Here is a 23984-nt window from a genome sequence, read left to right as displayed (position 1 = left end):
CTAAACCTTCCCAGCATAAGTATTCAAACAATTTAAGAACGGCGTGACAATTTATCAGTGCAGTTCTTGCAGGGCATGACCTGGCTCACTCGCAAGAAGGCAGCATAAACTCTGAGCTCCCGCATATCTGACCCGACATTAGCAGCAAATCTCAGCCACCCGTGCTTTACCCACGGCCACCGAGGCCTTACCCCGTGGATGATGGCCTTTACTCCCAGTAATTGCCATGATTTGCGAGAGGAACATTACCAGAGGAGTCATCCCTTCAGCCTACACACTAGATGGAGACTCCTGGATGGCCATCAAGACCCTGGAAGATGTGCCTTCCTTACTGCAGACCCTTGATTTACCTCAGATGGATGTCCAAAATTGGCTGATGCATCCTGTCTCACTCCTGCCTTGCAAGCAGAGGATTAGACCCCAGAGACAATGGACCCCCGGTTCTCCCGGCGCTGAGGCTTCGTCTGTGACCCATAGCTCTAATTGTGATTACTGTGGGGCTTATTGATCTTTTTTTATTAATTGGGGGGAGTGGCTTCTGGGGCTGGGAGAGGAGAAGACGGAGGCCTACTATTGCAAGTGAAGCTTTCTTGGGTACTACACCACATGGGGCACCAGACAGCCCACCTGGGGACTGCCACATATGTCTGGTTCAAACGGCTTTTATTTGTGTCACCGAAAATGTATAACAGTGCGGTAGGATAGTAAAATGGGAGACACACAGGTCTCGCAACATCTGGAGCAGCCATATGATTATAAAGAAATGAAAACCTAAACAATATTAACAATTAGAAGGTAGTACAGTAGCAGTGTCGTTAACTTCGTTATGTTACATGTAGTAAATATGCAAACATCTGCATCTTATGGTCGTATATTAAGGGGTGAGTGTGTCATCTCTGTGGTCAAGATTCACCTGTCATCATAATGGTTGCACATAGCCTAGGAGTATCTTCTAGGTGGATAGGGGCCATTATAACGTCTGTGGTATAGCTAACCTGAAGGTTTAAGTCGTAGAGAGGACTCGTCGTCCCATATATTACTGATAAATAGTGGGTTTCCATTGGGTCTCGCGCAGGTCCTGTTTTGTCGTGCGGGCGGTAAAATCTGTTGGTTTAGTCTATAGTAGTGGGCATTAACGAATTAGCGGAGCATCCGTATAGCACCTGAGGCCCAAGCCTGCCATGCCCTCCTGTTTGACTGTTGTTGAGACTTGTGTGCACGGGCAATGAGGTCAGACTCTTGCGTGGGATCAGGGAAAGAGAGCAAGTGGTGTAGAAAGGAGAATACAAAAACAGAAGGAGATAGGGTAGAGAGAGAGAGAAAAAAAAGGGGGGGGAGGAGGGGGAGCTCTAGGAGCACCCTCGCCGTGCCCGTGGTAGATTCGGATCCGAGGTGTTCCGTGCAGTGAGGCTTCACCCGCCCTGGGGCACGGGTGGATGTGGGGGGGGTGTAGAGGGGCACCCCTCACGGGCCACGCCCCCGCCCCCGCCCGTCCCCCACACCCTGCCCCGCCACATAAGCTAGCCACGGCCGCCACCTCTCAACATGCTTCTCCTCCATACCTATCAATGAAGCGTGGATCGATTCCGCCCCGTATATCTCCTCCACCCATTCCATCCATAGTCCAAGCGTCGGGGTTACATCTTGCTTCCAGTGCAGTGGGATCAGAGCCTTGGCGGCGTTCAACAGGTGTCGGAGTATAGATCTTCTATACACCACGATGGTGTCTGTTGTAGAGTGTAGGAGAGCTGCCTCTCTATCGAACCTGCCGTCCGACCTCAGTATTTCCTCAGTTTGTCGTTTGACCTCGTCCCAAAATGGCATTCCCCCCAGATATGTAGGATCGTTCCGCGCCCTTCCCCGCATCTCCAGCATGTGTCGGGTACCGCCGGGAAGATCCTGTGCAGGCTGTCGGGCGTTCTGTACCAGAACGATAGAAGCTTATTATTGGTTTCCTGATAGTTGGAGCTAGAGGAGCATTTGTGGTGTAGGAACAGGATCTTTTTCCATTGAGTCGCGGTGAATGATGTACCCAGGATGCGTTCCCAGTGTTGGCGAAAGGTGTCCGCGTTCTCCATGTGACCTATAAGGAGGTGCTGGTAAATGAGGGATGTGCACTTGGCTAGGTTGGTCCTTTGGTCACAGAGTGTCTCAAACCACGTCAGGTCTCTATGTAGGGCTTCTCTGTGCGGTAGGGTTTGGTAGAAGTGTGTAATTTGTGTGTAGCAGAAGATTTGCATTGCGGACGGTTGGTCGTTGTCTATCAGCTCCCGTAGTGGTATTATGCCTGTGTTATTCAGCATCTTATGGATGGAGAGGGATTCTCCCCCACCTAGGATACTCCAAGATGTCGGCGGTAGCCCACCTCCTATTTGAGGGTTATATGACAGCTGTATCAACGGGCTCGGTGTTGGAGACAGCTGTGGAATTCTTCTGATGCTGTCCCACGTTTTTACGGCCGAACCACGAAATATATGAGTACGACCACGTCTGTAAATCCCGTTGTATTTTTTGTAGCAAGGGTAGGAAGTTTGTCCGGTACATGTCTCCCAGATCCCTGTTAAAGGCGATGCCCAGGTATTGCATGTGGTTCGGGCACCATCTGAACGGGAATTGGTGCTTCAGTACGTCTACCTGTGTCGGTGAGGTCGAAATGTTAAGTACCTAACATTTAGGTATATTCAGTTCAAATCCCGTTATCTCCCCATAGGTCTCAAATGCCGACATCAAGTGAGGAAGGGGGATCTCAGGTTTGTTGTTAATAAATAAGAGATTGTCCGCATACGCCGCTACTTTGTGGGTAACGTCCTTGTTGGGGAATCCTAGGATCTCATCTGATCTGCGCACTACTTCCAGGAACGGTTCAAGGGTGAGGGCGAAGAGCAAAGGAGAGAGCGGACATCCCTGCCGTGTTCCGTTCCGGATCTGAAAGGGTTCGGTGAGTGCACCGTTCACGCTTACTTTGGCACTTGGGCAGTGATATAGCGCTCCTATCCACTTCATTATGTTCTCCCCAAAGCCCATCTCCCGCAGCGTAGCCGTAAGGAACAACCAGTTTACCCGGTCGAACGCTTTCTCAGCATCCGTGGAGAGCAATAGGAGGTTGTCTTTCGACCGTCTCGCCAGGTGTTGGATGGATTGGACCCTGAGAGTGCTATCTCTGGCATCACGTCCGGGTATGAATCCCGTCTGGTCTGGGTGGACCAGTTTCAGCAGTAGGCCTCCGATCCTGGTGGACAGTATCTTGGTCAATAGTTTTACATCTACATTGAGTAGGGAGATTGGTCTATAGCTGCTGCAGAGTTCGGGGTCTTTCCCTGGCTTCGGGAGAACCGTGATGGTAGCCGCCAGTGATTCCTGGTGGAACTGAGCGTCTTCGATGAGAGCGTTGAATGCATTAGTAAGTTTTGGGATTAAGATGTGTTGGAATTTCTTATAATATTCTACAGGGAGTGCAGAATTATTAGGCAAATTAGTATTTTGACCACAGCATCCTCTTTATGCATGTTGTCTTACGCCAAGCTGTATAGGCTCGAAAGCCTACTACCAATTAAGCATATTAGGTGATGTGCATCTCTGTAATGAGAAGGGGTGTGGTCTAATGACATCAACACCCTATATCAGGTGTGCATAATTATTAGGCAACTTCCTTTCCTTTGGCAAAATGGGTCAAAAGAAGGACTTGACAGGCTCTGGAAAGTCAAAAATAGTGAGATATCTTGCAGAGGGATGCAGCACTCTTAAAATTGCAAAGCTTCTGAAGCGTGATCATCGAACAATCAAGCGTTTCATTCAAAATAGTCAACAGGGTCGCAAGAAGCGTGTGGAGAAACCAAGGCGCAAAATAACTGCCCATGAACTGAGAAAAGTCAAGCGTGCAGCTGCCAAGATGCCACTTGCCACCAGTTTGGCCATATTTCAGAGCTGCAACATCACTGGAGTGCCCAAAAGCACAAGGTGTGCAATACTCAGAGACATGGCCAAGGTAAGAAAGGCTGAAAGACGACCACCACTGAACAAGACACACAAGCTTAAACGTCAAGACTGGGCCAAGAAATATCTCAAGACTGATTTTTCTAAGGTTTTATGGACTGATGAAATGAGAGTGAGTCTTGATGGGGCAGATGGATGGGCCCGTGGCTGGATTGGTAAAGGGCAGAGAGCTCCAGTCCGACTCAGACGCCAGCAAGGTGGAGGTGGAGAGTACTGGTTTGGGCTGGTATCATCAAAGATGAGCTTGTGGGGCCTTTTCGGGTTGAGGATGGAGTCAAGCTCAACTCCCAGTCCTACTGCCAGTTTCTGGAAGACACCTTCTTCAAGCAGTGGTACAGGAAGAAGTTGCATCCTTCAAGAAAAACATGATTTTCATGCAGGACAATGCTCCATCACACGCGTCCAAGTACTCCACAACGTGGCTGGCAAGAAAGGGTATAAAAGAAGAAAATCTAATGACATGGCCTTCTTGTTCACCTGATCTGAACCCCATTGAGAACCTGTGGTCCATCATCAAATGTGAGATTTACAAGGAGGGAAAACAGTACACCTCTCTGAACAGTGTCTGGGAGGCTGTGGTTGCTGCTGCACGCAATGTTGATGGTGAACAGATCAAAACACTGACAGAATCCATGGATGGCAGGCTTTTGAGTGTCCTTGCAAAGAAAGGTGGCTATATTGGTCACTGATTTGTTTTTGTTATGTTTTTGAATGTCAGAAATGTATATTTGTGAATGTTGAGATGTTATATTGGTTTCACTGGTAAAAATAAATAATTGAAATGGGTATATATTTGTTTTTTGTTAAGTTGCCTAATAATTATGCACAGTAATAGTCACCTGCACACACAGATATCCCCCTAAAATAGCTATAACTAAAAACAAACTAAAAACTACTTCCAAAAATATTCAGCTTTGATATTAATGAGTTTTTTGGGTTCATTGAGAACATGGTTGTTGTTCAATAATAAAATTAATCCTCAAAAATACAACTTGCCTAATAATTCTGCACTCCCTGTAGGGTGAAGCCGGCTGGGCCTGGCGCTCGACCTTTTTTAGCTGTTTTGATCGCTCCTGCCACCTCCGCCTCTGTAATCGGTACCTCCAAGTACTCCGATTCCCCTAGTTGCAATCTCGTCCCCACATAGGTTTCGAGATAGTTCCGCATTTTTTCATTCCTATCCGCTATCTCATTTGGCTGTTCGGTTGCGGGATATTATACAGTGAGGAGTAGACCGTCCGAAATTCCGAGGCGATCTTATCCAGGAATTGTGTAGTTGTGCCATCAGCTAGTCGTAGTCTGTTGACCTGGGCTAGTCCCTGTGGACCTTTAAGCATCCTGGCCAGTAGCCTCCCGCCTTTGTTAGCATGTTGATAAAAGAAGGCCTTCGAGCGTTGCAATGAACGATAGTGACGGGTCGTCATGTGTGTTTGAAGCTGTCTCCGGGCTTCCAATAGTTCCGCGTATGTCGACTCGAGGTGTGATCTCTTATGCTGTGCCTCGAGTGTAGATATGCGGTCCATAAGGTCGGTTATTTGTCGTTGTGATTCCTTTCTCTTTTTGGAAGCTAGGTGCATCAGTGTACCCCGAATAACGCTTTTATGCGCCTCCGAGATCGTGGTCGCGAGTTGGTCTCCCATTGTGTTGAGCGTAAACTATGTATTGAGTTCCTCAGACACCTGTTCCCTGACTGTTAGGTCTAGCAGTAGCGAATCTTGGAGCCTCCATGCCCATGAGGTTGGACGCGTCCTTGGGGAATCTATCTTCAGAGTGACTGGTCCATGGTCGGACCAGTGTGCAGCTCCTATCTCCGCCATTTGAATTGTCGTCAACTGTTCTTGTTGCATGAATATATAGTCTATTCTCGAGTAGCATTTGTGGGTAGTGGGTGTATTCTCTGTCATTGGGATGCATTGCGCGCCAGCAATCCACCAGTCGAAGATTCTGTAAAGATTTCAGTATATTTCGGAGAGCATCTTGAGTTATGCAGCTGTGTCCCGTAGATGAGTCGGTAAGAGAGTGTAGTGGTACATTGAAGTCGCTGCCTAGGATCAAGGTGCCTTCCGTGAAGGAGGAGAGCTTGAGGAGGGTTTTACGTATGTATTGGGCTTGGTTATTGTTCGGGACGTAGATTGTAGCGAAAGTGTATCGTCTATCTTGAATATCTCCCTTAAGGAAGAGGTAACTGCCATTTGCATCCGATAGATGGTCCGCTTCGCGGAATTGTAGCTTCGCCTCCATGAGGATGGCTACCCCCGCCTTGCGGGCCGTGGGGTGATTACTACAGGCGGCGTTGGGATAGTGCTTACTTTTCAGCATTGGGGCTGCACCCTCCTTGAAGTGCGTCTCTTGTAAGAAGGCTATAGATATACGCCTGACGTAGAGGTCCCGTAGGAATTGCATCCTACGTTCCGGGATGTTGAGACCGTGGCAGTTCAAAGATAAGATTCGGTATGGGTCGGACTCGTAGGTCGTGAGGGGGCGAGGGGCCATGGCCACTCCCCGCGGCATCGTGACCCACACGGGCGGGGGGAGAGCGGAGAGAGAGCAAGGAGCGAGAGGGGGGGATGAAGAAAAAAAATAAAAAAATAAATAAAAATAAAAGTAAAATAATGAGGGGGGGAGAAGAGGAGGGAGGGGGGGTGGGGGTTTTAAGACAGAGCTTGAGAGAATGAAGGGGGCATCAGTCACCCCTTAACTCCCCTTCCCCTTCCAAGCAAAGTTACCTCAGTTAGAATTGAAGTTAGTAAATGAGAGTTAGAGTGCTCACCTCAGATGAGAGACGGCAATTACACCTATATGTAGGTGCAAAGGAACCCTCCTAGGAGGGTGTTTTCGTGTGACCACGGCGGCAAGCAACAGTCGGGCCTGCTAGAACAAGTCCAGCAGCGTCCAACTACCGATTCCCCATGGGAAGGGTTTGTTTACACGAGTACGTTCGGGGTTAGTGGGTGTGTCCGGCAAGCATCACCACCCTGGGTGGTTCCTCTCCTGTGTGAAGAGTTAGATTAGGGGCGTGGGCAGCCTACGGGTGCTCCGCCACCTCGTCATTAGTCATATGTCACTTGCGTGGATTAGTGTATACAGCAAGTTGTATCATCGGCCTAAGTAGACCTCTATGAAGGGGGGTCTTACGTCATCTTTTTAGGAAGTACGGTGTGGTCCTGGCGGGGGCTAACCTTACCTATATCACAGTCTTCTGTGAGGGCAGTATGAGTCAGTGTAGGTCGTCAAGTATCGTTGGGGTGTGGGGCGGGAGCACAACATAACCTCGGGCTGGGGGACTAAGGTCCATAAGCAGGGGTGTCGGCCGGTCAAGTTGGACGCGCCCAATGCTCGTCATAAGGTCTAGTGTAGCGTGGGGGTGTCAGGAGGGGGTCAAGCCACCGCCACCAGCAGTAGCTCATGCAGCGTTTTCTGTGTGACATGGGGTGTTAGTGGTCTAGGGGGTGGGCTAGACCAATGTCATCTGCCTACCCGAGGTGGGGAAGGTGCAGATATGTCACATGGGAAAAAGGTATAACATACATGACATGTCACCCATCTCATTGATGCCTAAACTTGAGACAGCCGGGTATATAAATGCCGGTATACATGTACATGGTCAAATGCATAATACACAGTACATTCCTCCTTTAGCATGTAGGCCTGGATTTGAGACAGTTGGTTAAATAATAGCCTGTATGTATTACACAGTTCCCAGGGTTGCTCCTCTTCCCCTCCCCCCCCCCTATTCCCCCGTTTTTTTTTTTTTTGTTTTTTTTTTTATAAATCGTATATTATAGGATAGTGATTCATTTATGTCTTCCCCCTCCCTCATCACCCCGCACACTAAGCTTCCCAATACCCCTCCACCCTCCGTTCTCCGTTCTCCCCATTCCCGCATAAACCTGTAGCAGATTGTCCAGCATTCCGTCAACCATCCATGTGCGGGCAGTCCAGGAGTATCCAACAGCTTGGAGGGTACAGGTGTTGGGGGCGTTAGTGCAGAAGGCAGACGTCCCATGTCCCATGCTGGTTTCAGCCAACCTCCTCGGGTGGCAGAACCCCTCCAAGCTAGTAATGCTGTCCCAGGTTCCCCTCCCAAAACAGCCCGGACAGTTCTAGGAGGAAGAAAAAGGAAAAAACATGGGGGCAAGTGGGGACCAAGTCACCGTAGGAGAGACATGTGGCGGTGTTAGGCCTGTATTTCGACCTATGCAGTGAGACGAGGGAGCCCCCCGCCCGGTCCATGGCAGCAATACCTGTAAACCTATTCCCGTCCGCCACCCAAAGACAAAAGAGAGAAATAATAAAAGAAAAAGAATAAAAACATTTTCAAGTGGTGGGCCAGGTGCCCACCCGAACCGGTCGGCCAGCCAGCCGTCTTGCGTAGACCTACTGGGCCATCAGGTCACAGGTGGGCTTGTTCCCGGTCGTAGCCAGCTATTCTTCTGGATTAGTCGGGTGGGGGAGTATGACGCCCGAGCAGTTCTCCCTGGAATCTCTTCGTGTTCGCCGGGGCAGCCTCTGGGGTCTGGGTTCCCTGTATAATGGTTCCAGGATCCAGTCTGGCACAGCTATAGGTGGTAAATCCAAATGCTGCAGGAAACGTGGGACTTCATCTGGCCAGCGTGCGGCTACCCACTCATTGCGGTGGCGCACCTGTATGCTGAAGGGGAAGCCCCATTTATGGTATATTGCGTTCCCTGAGGGCAGCTGTTATGGGTCTGAGGGCTCGTCGCGCTTCTAACGTGGCAGGGGAGAGGTCTTGGTATAGAGAGACCTCAGTGCCCTGGTATTGCCATGTGGGCCGCGTTCTGGCGGTGCGCATTATGCGTTCCTTTAGTGGGAAGGAGTGAAGGCAGCAAATTAGATCTCGGGGGTCTCCCTCTCGGAGTCTGGGTCTCAGGGCCCTGTGCGCTTGTTCAAAGCGTATCTCCGCTGGCGCATCTCCCCCTAGAATTTGCCGGAATAGCCCGGTCAGCAGGACCCTCTGCATTTTCTGGGCCCTCCTGCTCAGGTACCCCTCTTACCCAGATGTTGGAGCGGCGGCTCCTGTTGTCCAGGTCCTCCACCTGATGGCGCAGGACCAGTAGCATGTTGCCCTGTCTGGTGAGGGCCGTATCAGCAGCTGAAGTTTAGCGTTGCGTGGTCTGGGCCTGTGCTTCCAGAGCCTGTATCCGGCTGTCCTGTGCCTCCATGTCAGTCCTCAGTGCAGTCACTGCTGAGGTGAGAGAAGCTGTGAGGGTGGAGGTGAGAGATTGCAGGTCAGCTTTAGTGACCATATTACTTGCCAGGAGCCTGATCTCTGCTCCTATGTCTGCCAGCGTGGGCTGCTACTGGTCTGAGCTGGAGGAGGCAGGGGAGACCGGCGCCATTTTGGAGCCGTGCGCGTCGCGGCTAGACCCCAGCGGGGTTTGAAGAAACCCGTCCATCGGGCTTGAGGAGGATGCCTGGGGTGCAGCCCGGGGGGTCTGCGGGTGTTTCGCTCGCTTTGTGCGCCCCATCAGGGTCGGTGTGCGTGCGGTAAGTGGCTGTTAGGAGTGCGGTGGCGAGGAGCTCAGGGTTTAGTCTGCCATGCTGCTCGGACCTCAGGCCACGCCCCCGGGATTGCCACATATGTGACCTCTTTGCCAGGGACAGGGAGGTGAGCCTTGTTTCTGTCTCCCACCCTTAATGTTATGCCTGGGTTTCTTGGCCCCTTGGGAGGGTTTGATGGACGACTCATCTTGGGAGGGCTCGGGGGACTCTTTGGATTTGGCCGGCAGAGCTGAAAGGGTGGTGTCTCTTTTTATGTATGTATCATCCCTTTCTCTCTTGACTTGACCCCATGACTTTTCTTTTTCTTTTTTTTTCTCCCTCCATTCACCACCCATTCCCCCTTTAATAACACATTGCGTATGGCTAACCAATCATTTTTGTTGGCCCTTCTCAAAACACACCTTTTTAGTGACTACCCTAAATGTAGAAGAAAAACACAAGCTATTGGCATATGCAGATGACCTACTTTTTTTGTAGAATAGCCTGTAGTTTTCTTACCCAACATTTTGCGAGAGTTTTACATTTGTGGCAAACTGAGCAAACTTAATCTGGACAATTAAGAAGCACTAAATCCCTCCATCCCTACCTCTGGGCTGAGCGTCACAATTCTCATTTGGTGGGACAAATCCAATATCTGGGACTACTGGTCCACAAAGATTTTAAAACCTATACACATCTAGCTTGCATAGTGGAGTGGCACCACCTTAACACACAACAGGTCTAGCTGACCTTGGAAAAAGTCAGCATAGGGGTTGATCCTGACTGCGGTGTGGATGGACGACAGATCAGCTGGGAAAATGATAGCAACATAAACCTTTTTAGGGGCAACACTCAATGCTTTCCACCAACTTTGCTTTGATTTATTTTTTCTAACGTTGGATCATTGTACCCAATTACAAGATATCCAGCCTTCCCGGCCAGAGAAGTCCTACTCCTCTACAATTTTCTGGGAAAAGGTTAGGACCTTTTTATCAAATCTTTAAGCTCAGGAGGTGATTTGCTCCCTCTGGCCAAAATGTTTCTGGAGAGGCAGCCTACACCATCCGAGAAAATCTGCTACCATCATATCAGACACTTGTATAAATCTATCACACCCAGGACAGCAATACATAGGCAACCTCTGCTGTTTTAGAAGCTATGCTATGGGGCAGAACCACTGTAGACTATAAAATGGTAACAAATTGGTATGACAATCCACAAAAATACACAAATACTTTTTGAGGGCCACAGACTGGTGCAGTCGGATCACTATTGCATATCTTCTGGGATTGCCTAGTCCTAGTTCCCTAGTGGAGTAGAGTCTATGTTGTTATGACCACAGTGGTGGATGAAGTGATGGAATTTCATCCTGCAGAAACACTCTTGCCATGCTAAATTACCCATCTCTAAATATAAAAACAAAAACAAAAAAAAAACAACTATACAACCATTTCCTAACCACTGACAGGTATGAGTAGGTCTGGAGAACCTGGCAGTCCTATCTGAGCAATCATACTTAAACGATTGGACGAGGTCTCCCAATAAGGCCAGCATCCTTAGCATTACCTGGTTCTAAGCCACAAGTCCACCTCCTCCCCCTTTGTTTTGTATCTCTTTTTGCTTATTCCACTTAATTCCTTTCCTCGGTTACCTATTGAAGAAGCTACATGGTGCTTTGCCACCACATCCCCCACGTATGGTTGACAAGCGGGGAAAAGAGCTTCACAGCTATTCCTACTCTTCACTGCTTGGATTGATGGTTGGGAAAACTTCAGCGCTCTGGACATCTCTGGTGGCGGAAACCCCTCCACTAGCATGGTGGCCATTACACTTGCAAAAACCGTTTCTAGAGATGCTTAAAGGCCTCTTGTGTCTGGAATGTCCAAGCAAACTTGTATAGTTTCTTGGTAAGAACAGTAACAAGAGCACATATTTGTGAGAATCCGCGTATAAACAGTCGATAAAAGTTAGCAAAGCCCATAAACCGTCGTACTCCTTTTTTATCCTTGGGACTGGGCCAATCCAGTATGGTTGGTACTTTGCATGGATCCATTTGTATGCAGCCTGGGGTAATGATGTACCCCCCAAATTCCACATTCATGGTGTCAAAGACACATTTCTCCAGCTTGGCATACAGCCCATGGTCTCGAAGCCGTTGGAGGACTCTCTTCACATGTCCCACGTAGGTTGATCTTGGTGAATAGAAGCTTTCCGGAACCAGTCCAGTAGTTCTGGTATCAGAGGCAAGGGGTATCTGTTCTTGACTGTTATGGCACAGAAATCAACACAGGGAAGAAGGCCTCCGTCTTTTTTGCCAACAAAAAAGATCCCAGCCCCAGCTGGAGAAGTAGAGGGCCTTATGAATCATTTGGCAAAATTCTCATCAATGTATTCTTTCAGATACTTCAGTTCTGCTTCTGCGAGTGGGAAGATGCGTCCATATGGCATGGGTGCTCCAGGGAGTAGGTCAATGGGGCACTCATATGGACGCCTTGGTGGTAAGACTTCTGCACTTTTTTTTATTGAATACATCTGTATACTCCACGTACTTCTCGGGAGAGAAACTAGGGATAATACAGGGGTATGACTGGAGGATAGACCGGTGTTATTGCAGAGTGATAAGGAGAACATGAAGACATCTATTTCCCCAATTTATGGATGGATTATGGGTTCGAAGCCTGGGTAAACCAAGTATTAAAGAGGGAACATTGGAGAAGGTACAAGATCCAGACAGAGAGATTCAACATGGCGTTCTCCAATGAGCAGACTGATGGGTTCTGTCTCATGATAGACAAGGCTTCCATCCACAACATATTCTTCCCAATGGATATATTCATGGTTTGTGCTGTGGCTATAACCAGGAAAGATCCACTAGCCCCTGAATCAATAATAGCTGTCATGGGATATTTTTTATTTTCCCCAAATGTGTCACTTTAATAAAAAGTGACCAAGAGGTTAAATTTCCAATCCACTCCAATAAGATCTTAAAGGAAAAAATAGAGTGAAAAAAGTGCGTGCATAGTGATAAGGTGCTCCATAACGGATATACCCGTGATAAAACCCAACGCGCGATTCAGTGTGATAATACACCGTCCTCAGGGGCAAACGTGAAAGTGACTACCTACCAGAATGGTTTAAATATGCTATGCCTTAATCAGCCGTTCGTAAAACAGGTTAGTCGGCGTGTGCATTGACCAATGGGGAGAGAAGGGGGCGCCACTTAACTGCGCGCATCACTGGGAAGAGCCCACGTGGGTTTGATGGACATGTAGTGTGTCATCCTCCAATGTGCTGATTGCATACCCGTATAAGGGAAAGGAACTACTCCACAACACGGACTTATACTCATCCAATGAATTACCCCCAGTAAGGTCATAATATATTGATAATGTAAGTCTGAGCAGGGGGTCAAGTATGCTACATCATGGCATGAACTATTAAGGTTCTAAAGTGCAAATGTACATGTGAACATATAGGTATTAATTAAAGAATCCTCCATACAAGGTGAATAAAGACTTGCAACCTAGATATACAATGTTTAAGTTGGTGATATGAATTAACGCTACTAAGGAAAAAGTAAGGTAAATATAGCCTTATACCTATACTGATACCTATCTATATTGTAAGCTTGTGTCTCACCAGGTGGAGATAACTTCACCATTAAGTATCTCTGGGCAAGACACCTAATAATAAATCTGTCCACCTCACACCCTCATATATTGCAAGATCATTTGAGCAGGGAGTCAAATTAACTTGCAATATAAACAAATCTGCAGCTGATAATAACTGCACAGGGTCTCCTGTCAGCTTAGGCAGCAGTTCTATTAATTTCAATAGAACTGCTGGTAAATGTGAACTACATTTCAAATTAACCTCTGGTGGTGCTTACAAGATATGCTCAACATCCAGTGAAAATACTGTGATTGTTAGGATTGGTTAATAGCTGTTAGCTACTTCGTAGTCCAGGCAGAGCTCACTGGAAGCTAAAAACAAACTGTGTGAAATAGTCTAGAAAACATTGTTTCATACTTACTCTAATATTAAACCCCAGAAGATCACTCACTACTCCAGAAACAGCAGAAAGGATAACAACTCGTGATATGTTGTAAATTAAAGGGTTCATAGCAAGTCCATAGAGGCGAAATGGTGTGTCTATTTCCTACAAAAAAAGGAAAATATAATAAACCAAATCAGAGATACCTCTCCTTGCAGTTCTTATCCATTGCACACGGTAACTGCAGTAATTATTGCTCACATAGTATTTTTACTTGTGTTGTTGGATGGCCCCCCCACCTCATGAGCACAACATGGATAGTCAATGCACTCGTAATATTGATAAGGCACAACTAAATTACCTCTGAAGTAATCTGAAGTGTCACATAGAGCAGGGGTTGGAAACCTTCGCCACTTCAGATGTTCTGGACTACATCTCCCATAATACCTTGCTGATGACAAATCATCTCCCATGATGCCTTGCTGATGACAAAGCTTCATGGAAGACGTCTATAACAACTGAAGTGCTGAAGGTTGCCTACCCTCGACATAGAGCAATCACAGCAACGGACAAGTTTATCTGAGCAGTAGTGTGTGAAGTCTGATAAAAAAATATCAATGAGATTCATTAAATGTGATAAAACTTAAAAAAAAATAAAATAAATTAAAACTTGATGATAGTTGTCCTTTAACAATAAAGGTCAATGTGTTAAAATGTCTAATATTGTAAAGTGCTGCAGATACATAAATGCCAAAAATTATAATAAGATCTGTCCCTATGCAGATACATTAAGCGGTGCACTGAAGAAGAGTTTACAAGATAACTATTATTAGTAATTTCATTTTAGCCCATTTTGTTAATGCATTATCTTTTTTTATTTTATTTATTACAGGTAATTATAAAGGGCCAACATATTCTGCAGCGCTGTACAATTGGGAAAAAGACAATACAATAAGAACAGACCGATACAACAGGTAGAGGGCCTTGCCCGTGAGCTTACAATCTAAATCTATGTAATATATTAAATACAGGTTCAAATTTTGATAGGTATGACAATTTAAGCCGTGGCAATAACACTGTGTCACCTTTAGCTGCCTCTGTGAAAAACTGCACCAATATAACTGAACTACTATGGCTCTGCAGCCTTCTGAGTACCGCACCATCAAAATCTTGCTACAATGATGCCGGCATCAGAGCATAATAACCCATAAGGCAACCCAAGGAAGGCACCTAAGGTTAGACTGTGACTCCGAAACCATAAGTTTGCTTGGTCCCATTAACCATCCTTATGTGACGATGAAGGGAAGCCCAAACCTGTAACCTGCCAAGAGCCCTGTGGGGATTTTAATCCTTATTTGTGTCTCAGCATGCCTTTGCATTGACACACTTACTTTAATTAGTTTTGAGGACAGTTTCAAGACGTTGTTCACTATATTGAGCTGTTCTTTCTTGTTTGGCTTCTTCTCCATTTTAAGATAGAGGTTAATCTGAAAAAAAGGTTCATTAGTTAACAAAATATTATCTTACTGCTTATTTTAAAAGAATATTTTGGTGGCATAAAATGTCTTTCTTGTAGTGTGTCATAAATATCGTAATATTGTACAGTGCAAGAGAAATATTCATCAAACTTTGAGGACAGAACTCAAAAGCAGAAGCCTCAGTATCGGCCAAATGTAATGCCACATTAGAAAAGGCAATAACTGCTGCCAGTTGATCTATTCTATGTTATCTCTTAAAACATTGTATTGCTAATTAAACATACCAGTCAAATGCAAAAAGATAAAATGATAATTTATTAGACATGTGCAATTTGTTTCGGTCCAAATATGAAATCGGAAGAATTTCGGACAATTCGGACATTCGGGTACTTCCGAATGGCCGGAGTTCCGAAATTACCGAATATCCGAAGTGCCGTGGCTGCTCACTGTAAAAAATGTTTTTTTAAAAATGGTCAAACTACAGGGGGACCTATTGCCCCCCCCCCCCGGCCCCCACCCCTGAGCGGCGGGTGGGGGCCCTAATGTAAAATAATGAGGGGGGGACCTATTGTCCTCCCCCTGGCCCCCCACCCCTGAGCGGTGGGTGGGGGCCCTAAATCAGAATAAGGGGGGGACCTAATGTCCTCCCCCCTGGCCCCCACCCCTGAGCGGTGGGTGGGGGCCCTAAATTATAATAAGGGGGGGACCTAATGTCCTCCCCCCTGAGCGGTGGGTGGGGACCCTACAGTAAAATAAGGGGGGGGACACCTAATGTCCTCCCCCCTGGCCCCCACCCCTGAGCGGTGGGTGGGGGACCTAAATACTAAATACTCTGATTGGTGGGTTTAAGCCATCCAATCAGAGTGCTCTGACAGGTAAGTCTCTACATTTACCTGTCACAGCACTCTGATTGGTTGGTTTGAAATCCACCAATCAGAGTGCTCTGTGTCATTTTACACAGCGTGGGAAAGTTCTTTGGAATTTTCCCACGCTGTGTAATTTGACTCATAACTCTCTGACCAATCAGAGAGTTATGAGTCAAATTACACAGCGTGGGAAAATTCCATAGAACTTTCCCACGCTGTGTAAAATGACACAGAGCACTCTGATTGGTGGATTTCAAACCAACCAATCAGAGTGCTGTGACAGGTAAATGTAGAGACTTACCTGTCAGTCTCTTCATTTACCTGTCAGAGCACTCTGATTGGATGGCTTAAACCCACCAATCAGAGTGCTCTGAGCCTAATTGCAGGGCGGGGCAAGGCTTTATAAGCCTTCCCCCGTCCTGCAGTGCTCAGTCTGCGCGGAGCCCTCCATGGGTGAAGAAGGATTATTCTTTTTTGCGCTCATTTTTTTTTTTATAATTGCGTCGGTTATTATGGTTTTTTTATTTGGCCTTTTTTGGGGCTGAAAAAACGAAGATTTTAGAAGAAAGAAAACATTGAATGGTAAGTTTTTTTTTTTTTTACAGGTACATAGTTAAAGGTCCCCCCTCATTATTTTTAGGGTGAGGGGGGTAGGTAGGGGGATAATTTTTATTGGGGGGGGGGGGAGAGAGGTGACTAGGGGTTTGGGGACCCCTAGTCACCTGGGGGACACACATTGTTTTTAGGGCCCCCACCCGCTGCTCAGGGGTGGGGGCAAGGGGGAGGACCTTAGGTCCCCCCCCTTATTAGTATTTAGGGCCCCCACCCGCGCACCACAGAAGCGCCTCTAGTGGCTGTCAGGAAGACAGCCACTGGAGGCTGGATTAACCCTGCAATGTAAACATAGCAGTTTCTCTGAAACTGCTATGTTTACATCTGAAGGGTTAAAACCTGGGGGACCTGGCAGTTCATTATGCTGAAGTGGTCAGGGTGACTATAGTGTTCCTTTAAATCTAGTGTAAGTGGTGAGGAAATAGTAAATGGTTAGTGTAAGTGTTGGCAGTTAAGCGTTAGTTCAGTGTGTTATGGTAATGTACGGGTAAATGTATAGTGTAGGGCATGGGTCGTCAACCTGGTCCCTACCGCCCACTAGTGGGCGTTTCAGGATTCCAGGTGGGCGCTAGGGATTTTCTAATTTTGAGAGACTGGGCGGGCGGGTGCGAGTCGGCGTTACGCCTGCGACCGGGTACCGCCATCACCATTTGCGGCTCCGGCCCGCGCGGCAAACCACCGGGACCGCATATGGAGGGGTCCATCGGGTGGCCCATGCTGTCAGGCCACCAGATGGATGTGGATTGTAAGGGGGCCCTGTCAGTGCTGGGTGCTTTAACAGCGCAACCGGGCTCCCTGTTATTACATCACACGCTGGGAGGAAGTGACTGCATGTCACTCCTCCCAGCTAAAACACAAGCTGCACGGGAGGAAGCAGAGGGAGTCAGAGTGGGAACTCTGACTCCCACCCACCTGAGCCACCACTGGACCCCAGGGAAAGTCACCCTCCTGCACCTAAAAGGTAGGAAACAGGAGGGTGACTAAAATATGTTGTGTGTGTTTGTTTGTGTATGTGTCTTTGTATGTATGTCTTGTGTGTGTGTGTGTGTGTCTGTGTGTGTGTGTCTGTGTCTGTCTGTCTGTCTGTATGTATGTATGTGTGTGTCTGTATGTGTGTGTATGTGTATCTTATTTATGTGTCTATGTATGTCTTTGTATGTGTCTTTATATGTATGTGTGTCTTTGTATGTGTCTTTGTGTGTATGTGTGTCTTGTCTTTGTATGTATGTCTGTCTGTGTGTATGTGCCTTTGTTTGTATGTCTTATGTGTGTCTGTATGTATGTGTGTGTGTGTATGTATGTATGTGTGCCTGTCTGTATGTATGTGTGTGTGTGTATGTATGTATGTGTGCCTGTCTGTTATCGTGGGCTATAGTAAGTGGGATACCTAACTCAGCCTTCCTACTGGGCATAGCTATAAGGAAGGTTAAAAATACAAATTTAAAAAAGGGGGAAAAAATAGGTGGGGGGGGGGAATTGAGGAGGGAGACGCACAGATGAGAAATCATATTATGCGTAAACATAGAAGGCGTCTGAATATCACCGAAAGAGGAGACCTTTGTTTGTTCCTTACGAAAATCGAACCAGATATCAAATATTTAGTCTTGCAGCATCAACCTCAAGGATCTCATTAATCACTAGTAAAGGTAATTTCAATTTACTTTATTTTTTTCTCATTAAAATTTATAAAGTTAAAAACATTATAAACATGCATTAAGTAGAAATAAAACGATAAATGTACATACATTTATTTTTTTTAAAACACCCTCCTTTCTAAAAAAATATTCTGCACTAGCGCGGAAAAAGGACATTTTTTAAACCAAAAAGATGCATAAGTGGTCGGTAGGTAGAAAAAGGTTGACTACCACTGGTGTAGGGGTTTAAAAATTACTTTACTGTAAGATATGCACATACATGTCCTAGTATGTTTCCTGGAATTAGTTATCACATTATTTGTTAACTGTTAATTTAGTTAAGCAAACTAATAGTAATTTTGCATATCTGGTGGTACTTTAATTGATTACACTAAGGGTTTGTTTCACCCTATGTATAGATTTGCCCTTTTTTGCCTTAATCTCCTCTTTGTGGGTCGCTCAAATAATATATAATTTCTTCCTCTGGAATAGTTACATTTATAGGGAATAAACAATGAATTAGCATTTTGTTTGGTAAGTGCGATATCACTTTATGTATTTAACGGCATTGCTTGACAAAGACACACAGTCAAAATGTTGCTGTTTTGCCAATAAGGAGATATAAGGAGTGCTGGACATCTTTTTTGTTTATACTTTTATGTAGTTTGTGTGAGAGTTCTAGGCAGGAACTATTTTGTCTGCCATCCTTAAAATAGCATCCGGTACTGCTGAATAATTGCACAGATAACATAACCAGCAGTGCAGCAGAGGATTCTTTAAATAATGGGTAGATCATATGTTCCAAAAAGGACCTATATGCTTGCTTGCTTCCTATCTAGGAGACTGTGTCTGTATTTTGTTTCAAGTGAGAATGATACATAATGGTTCAGACAATTTTTTGCAGCAATTAAGAATAAGTTTTACTTTTTGTATGCACAGTTTATAAATATTTGAGTGTTTTTCCCCAATTATAGAGTGCCTTCTGGAAATCACATTCTTCTGCATAAAGGGATTGATATAGTCTGATTTATTATAAATGGTTTCTGAAAGAACATATTTCTGGAATTTCAAACCACATGTGAAACATATTTTATTAGGTTGCCATAGAATAGTAAATTCTTTATTTTGTTTCACACATGCCTCGGTGTATTTAATGTATGACCAGTCAAGGTTTTTGATTTAATGTGAACCTGAACTCTAGAAATACTCTACAAACAAAAGCAGGGCTGGACTGGGACAAAAATTCAGGCCGTGCATTTAGCGGCAGAGCAGCCCTCGGAGGGGTGTGGACCCAAGAGGGTGCATGTTGGGTCATCACCAATGACATTCATGCCTCTCCAAAGTGGGCACATTTGTTTAATACCCCTCGGGGCAGTCCACGTGTAGCGTGGGGGTGATAGGTGATGTGTGTGCAAGGGGGAAACAATAGGGGATGTTGTCTGAGGGCGGAATAAGAGATCTAGAGTGTGGAAGGGGGACATGGGGCTGCAGGGTGTTGAGAAGGGGACATGGGGCTGCAGGGTGTTGAGAAGGGGACATGGGGCTGCAGGGTGTTGAGAAGGGGACATGGGGCTGCAGGGTGTGAGAGGAGACATGGGGCTGCAGGGTGTGAGAGGGGACATGGGGCTGCAGGGTGTGAGAGGGAACATGGGGTTGCAGGGTGTGGGAAGGGGACATGGGGCTGCAGGGTTAGAGATGGTATCATGGGGCTTCTGGGTGTGAGAGGGGACATGGGGCTGCAGGGTGTGAGAGGGGACATGGGGCTGCTGGGTGAGAGGGGGGACATGGGGCTGCTGGGTGAGAGGGGGGACATGGGGCTGCTGGGTGAGAGAGGGGACATGGGGCTGCTGGGTGAGAGAGGGGACATGGGGCTGCTGGGTGAGAGAGGGGACATGGGGCTGCTGGGTGAGAGAGGGGACATGGGGCTGCTGGGTGAGAGAGGGGACATGGGGCTGCTGGGTGAGAGGGGGGACATGGGGCTGCTGGGTGAGAGGGGGGACATGGGGCTGCTGGGTGAGAGGGGGGACATGGGGCTGCTGGGTGAGAGGGGGGACATGGGGCTGCTAGGTGAGAGGGGGACACTGGGCTGTTGGGTAAGACGGGGGACATTGGGCTGTTGGGTGAGGGGGGCAGTGGCTGCTGGGTGAGAGGTGGGGCAAGGACTGCTAGGTGAGAGGTGGGGCAAGGACTGCTAGGTGGGAGGTGAGGCAAGGGCTGCTAGGTGAGAGTTGGAGACAGTTGCCGCTGGTTGAGAGGTGGGGACAGTGGCTGCAGTGTATAGGGAGTGTATGGGGCTGCAAGGTGAGCAGGGTGCATGGCAGCTGCTGGGTGAGAGGTGAAGAGGGGGGTCCTGGTGGGAGTGCTGGGTGGGGGGACAGAAGCATCTGGGTTAGAGTGGAAAATAGAGGATGCAGGATATGAGAGGGGGAGACAGGGGATGCTAGGTATGAAAGGGGACATGGGGCTACAAGCTGAGAGGGGAAGACAGTGGTGCTGGGTGGGGGGGACAGGGGCTGCTGGGTAGGAGGAGGGGCAAGGGATGGAGGGTGTCACACCAAGGGTGCATAATTCATTGTTGCACAATAGAATTTTGCCATTTAATGTAATGTGTGTAGTGCATATATGAATTGGCCACTTGGTTGCAAGGTCAGATGACAGAAGGAGTAATGTAAATTGCATAGGAATGTGAAAGGGGCAGATGGTTTGCAACATGGATGGATCCTTTGATTAATCAAAGGCTCTGCAAGGTGTGAGATTCTACACTGGAGATGCCTGGATATCTAGTTCCAAGCTCTGCAGGGTGTGACATTTTACACTTGACATGAATGTCTAGTTCCGATGTAAACTAGCTGACTTCAGCCATATGGCCTCTGCCTCTTGATTGATGAGTTAATTTATTTGATATGTTAATGATCATTAGCCTTGTGTTCTAGTACCATATCCAAAAGAACATTAATATGTACCCACCGAATAATAATTAAGCCTCGTTTTTATTATATTTAGAATGGGACATGCACCATCTTCTAAACAAGCCCAAACATGATTGGCATTACTTAACCATATGGGAAGGGATTGGGTCACAAGTAAGAAGTGTGACATATCTATGGAATGGAGAAATAGTAACACATTCACATATGCAATTATTATTTCTTTGGCAAGTACAAAAGAGAAGATAGAAGAAAGAGTTTCTATTTGGACTGATGTGGGTCTGGAACACAAGGGAGTGGTCACTTATTGTCTCTATAGATATGTCTTAACTCCACCTCTAGGCCGTGCTTGGTAATCCACAGAGTATGTATCCAATGATACTGAAATGTGTATTGGACTTGCTTGGGGGCCAGAATCTAATTCTAAGTGAGTCACCACCTTTCTTACCAGAGGTAAGACATCTGGGCAGAAAAAGTTGAGTAAGTGATTAGGACTTCTGTTATTTTATCCCTTTTGTTTTTATCTGTTGTTGGTGTAAATAATTTGATTGTCATCTATATTTTTGTATGCACTGTGACTATTTATTGCTCATAATAAATATTCCTTTATTAAGTTCTGCCTTTGTCTGGTAAAGAATCACGTTACCTGAAGAGACTAATTAATGAATGTTTTGCAATTGCTTAGATATTGTGCTAAGTTGTATTTGGTGGGTTTTTATTATTCAGTTACCTGGGGGACCAAGGCATCCAATTTATAAATTGTCTGGCAGCGTTGAGCATAATAATATAAATATAAATATTACTATTTTAAGTGTGGGTAGTGTTAAGTGGGATTGTATCATTATTTCTGTTCTAGTGCAGACAAATAGTGAACTTTAACCCTTTCACCACCACAACTACATCACGCACACTCTTGAAGTAGGATGCATTCGTGACACAGGGTATAAGAGGGGGAGACAGGGGATGCTGGGTGAGAGGGGGAGACAGGGGATGCTGGGTGAGAGGGGAAGACAGGAAGTGTTGGGTGAGAGGGGGAGACAGGGGCTGCAGCGTATGAGAGAGGACATGTTGCTGCAGGGTAAGGGGGAGGCAGGGGCTGCAGGGTAAGAGGAGGGCATGGGCTGCCGGGTAATAGGGGGGCAGGGGCTGCCGGTGGTATATCCCCTCTCTCCCCCCCTCCCCTGGTGGTATGTCCGCTCGATCCCCTCCCTTGGTGGTATATCCCCACCCCCAAGGTATTATATTCCCTCCCCCCATGGTGGTATATCCCCTCTCTTCCCTCCTGGTGGTAATTGTAGGTCTGTATAACTAGCTGGCCAGTCAAGATAACCTTTTGTTGTTGTCAGGGTGGACATGCACAGGGTAGAAGAGAACTGTAGAAGAATGGTGTAGTTTTGTATATCCTTTTGTTGTCTGGGTGGACTTGCACTGGGGAGAAGGGAACTGTAGAGAGAATGGTGTAGTTTTTGTATATTCTGATGTAAAGTAAACAATTAAAGTCAGTTGCTCCTGCTTACATCAAGAAGCAGTTGTCTGGTGTCTTTCTTTGATGCAACTATCTAATGTCTGCTATAATGTGATTGCTCATGGGAGAATGGCTAGCCATTTAGAGTTGGATAGAATATCCTGCAATACCCAGAGCAACTCTGCAGTATATCCTGCATTGCCAGTGGATACACTACCTAGCATTTAATGGAGCAGTAAGGGGTGCAGGTTAGGCAAAAAAAACAGGAGCGAAAGCAGGCCTGAAGTGGTACACCTTTTGGTGCCAGAGATGCCAGGGCCAAATAGACAGCATCTATCAGAATGTCTTGTTGTCATCGGGATGACATGGGAAGTCCACCAATGTTTATCTACATCAGTAGTGGAATATAGTAGATCATGTTTCAAAAACTATATTACCAGATGCATGTAGGACTATTTTTTTCTGATTTGGTCATTTTTGTGTTTAATGAAAGTTAGCCCAAGTGAAAATAACTTTGATTTATACATCATTCAATGGGAGAAATTTCATGCATGCTAGAGTAAGACTTGGACTTCTATTTTTACCCCAGGTAGAAGGAACCTTACCTCTTCAGTAAGTAATATTGAAATATTGCTATATTTCTTGTTGGTGTCAGAGCCAAGAGATGTTAAACGCAGAAGAAATATTAGCAGTGAGGTTTCCCATATTAAGAATTCCCAGTTATAAACATAGTTTAGGAATGTGGTATGTCCATGAAGTACCTGTGTCAAACGGGAAGCAAGAGGAAAAAAATAGAATGATTAATAACTCAGGCAATTGATGTTTAAAGGACTCCCAAATTGTTGTTTTAATCAGAGCGGTTTATATATTATAAATGCAAACATTATATAGTATAATGTTTTTATGTAACTCACATATACAGTAGAATGCCTGCTTTGTGGATTTTTTATTTACCTTTGTACAAACAAACTAAAGCCACTTTTGTTTTAGATAAAAAACTCTTATTTGTTAGTAATTTTATCAAACAAGTATTCCTAACACTATAGTGCTGGAGCACCCATTTAGGTTACCGGCCCCTCAAGAATAGAGTACAAAGGTTTTAAACTTCCCTTTACTCCATAGCTGCGCTAGTTCTCTCTACAGCAGTATTGATGATATCAGCCAATCCAATGATTTCCCATATGAAAACACTAGATGGCCCTTATGCATGCGCAGCAAAATGTCATGTTGTGCCAGTAAGCATCTCCTCATAGAGATTAATTGAATTCATGCATTTCTATGAGGAGCATTCAGTGTTTAAATGCAGAGCTGAATGTAGGCGCTGCACTGATATAGGAAGCACCTCTAGTGGCACCTAGAGGTGTTACTAGGCATGCCGTATTTATATTGAAGAGATTGCAGGGACATACTATAGACACCAGAAGCACTATAAGGCTATAGTGTCTCTTTGATTGTTACCTTTATCACTCAAAGTTTTAATTGCACATCTGCACTACATCTTTTTTTATCTTGA

The 23984-nt window shown here is 46.1% G+C and overlaps 1 protein-coding gene across 2 annotated transcripts in view; it reads right to left on the bottom strand.

Annotated features, from left to right (window-relative positions):
- The window catches only part of PHTF1 (putative homeodomain transcription factor 1), a 120238-nt gene that overhangs the window by 3810 nt on the left and 92444 nt on the right, over nucleotides 1-23984 (bottom strand). For both annotated transcript variants that reach the window (XM_063450632.1, XM_063450638.1), the window contains 3 exons: nucleotides 23077-23232; nucleotides 14881-14976; nucleotides 13529-13654 (listed from right to left, as the gene is read on the bottom strand). In XM_063450632.1, coding sequence (XP_063306702.1) covers nucleotides 13529-13654; nucleotides 14881-14976; nucleotides 23077-23232 — 378 coding nt within the window. The remainder of the gene's footprint in view (nucleotides 1-13528; nucleotides 13655-14880; nucleotides 14977-23076; nucleotides 23233-23984) is intronic.

This window comes from Pelobates fuscus, chromosome 1, assembly GCF_036172605.1.
Source record: "Pelobates fuscus isolate aPelFus1 chromosome 1, aPelFus1.pri, whole genome shotgun sequence".
Taxonomy (NCBI): domain Eukaryota; kingdom Metazoa; phylum Chordata; class Amphibia; order Anura; family Pelobatidae; genus Pelobates; species Pelobates fuscus.
Note: the sequence above shows the minus strand (reverse complement) of the source record. Positions and strands in the feature narration are given on the sequence as shown.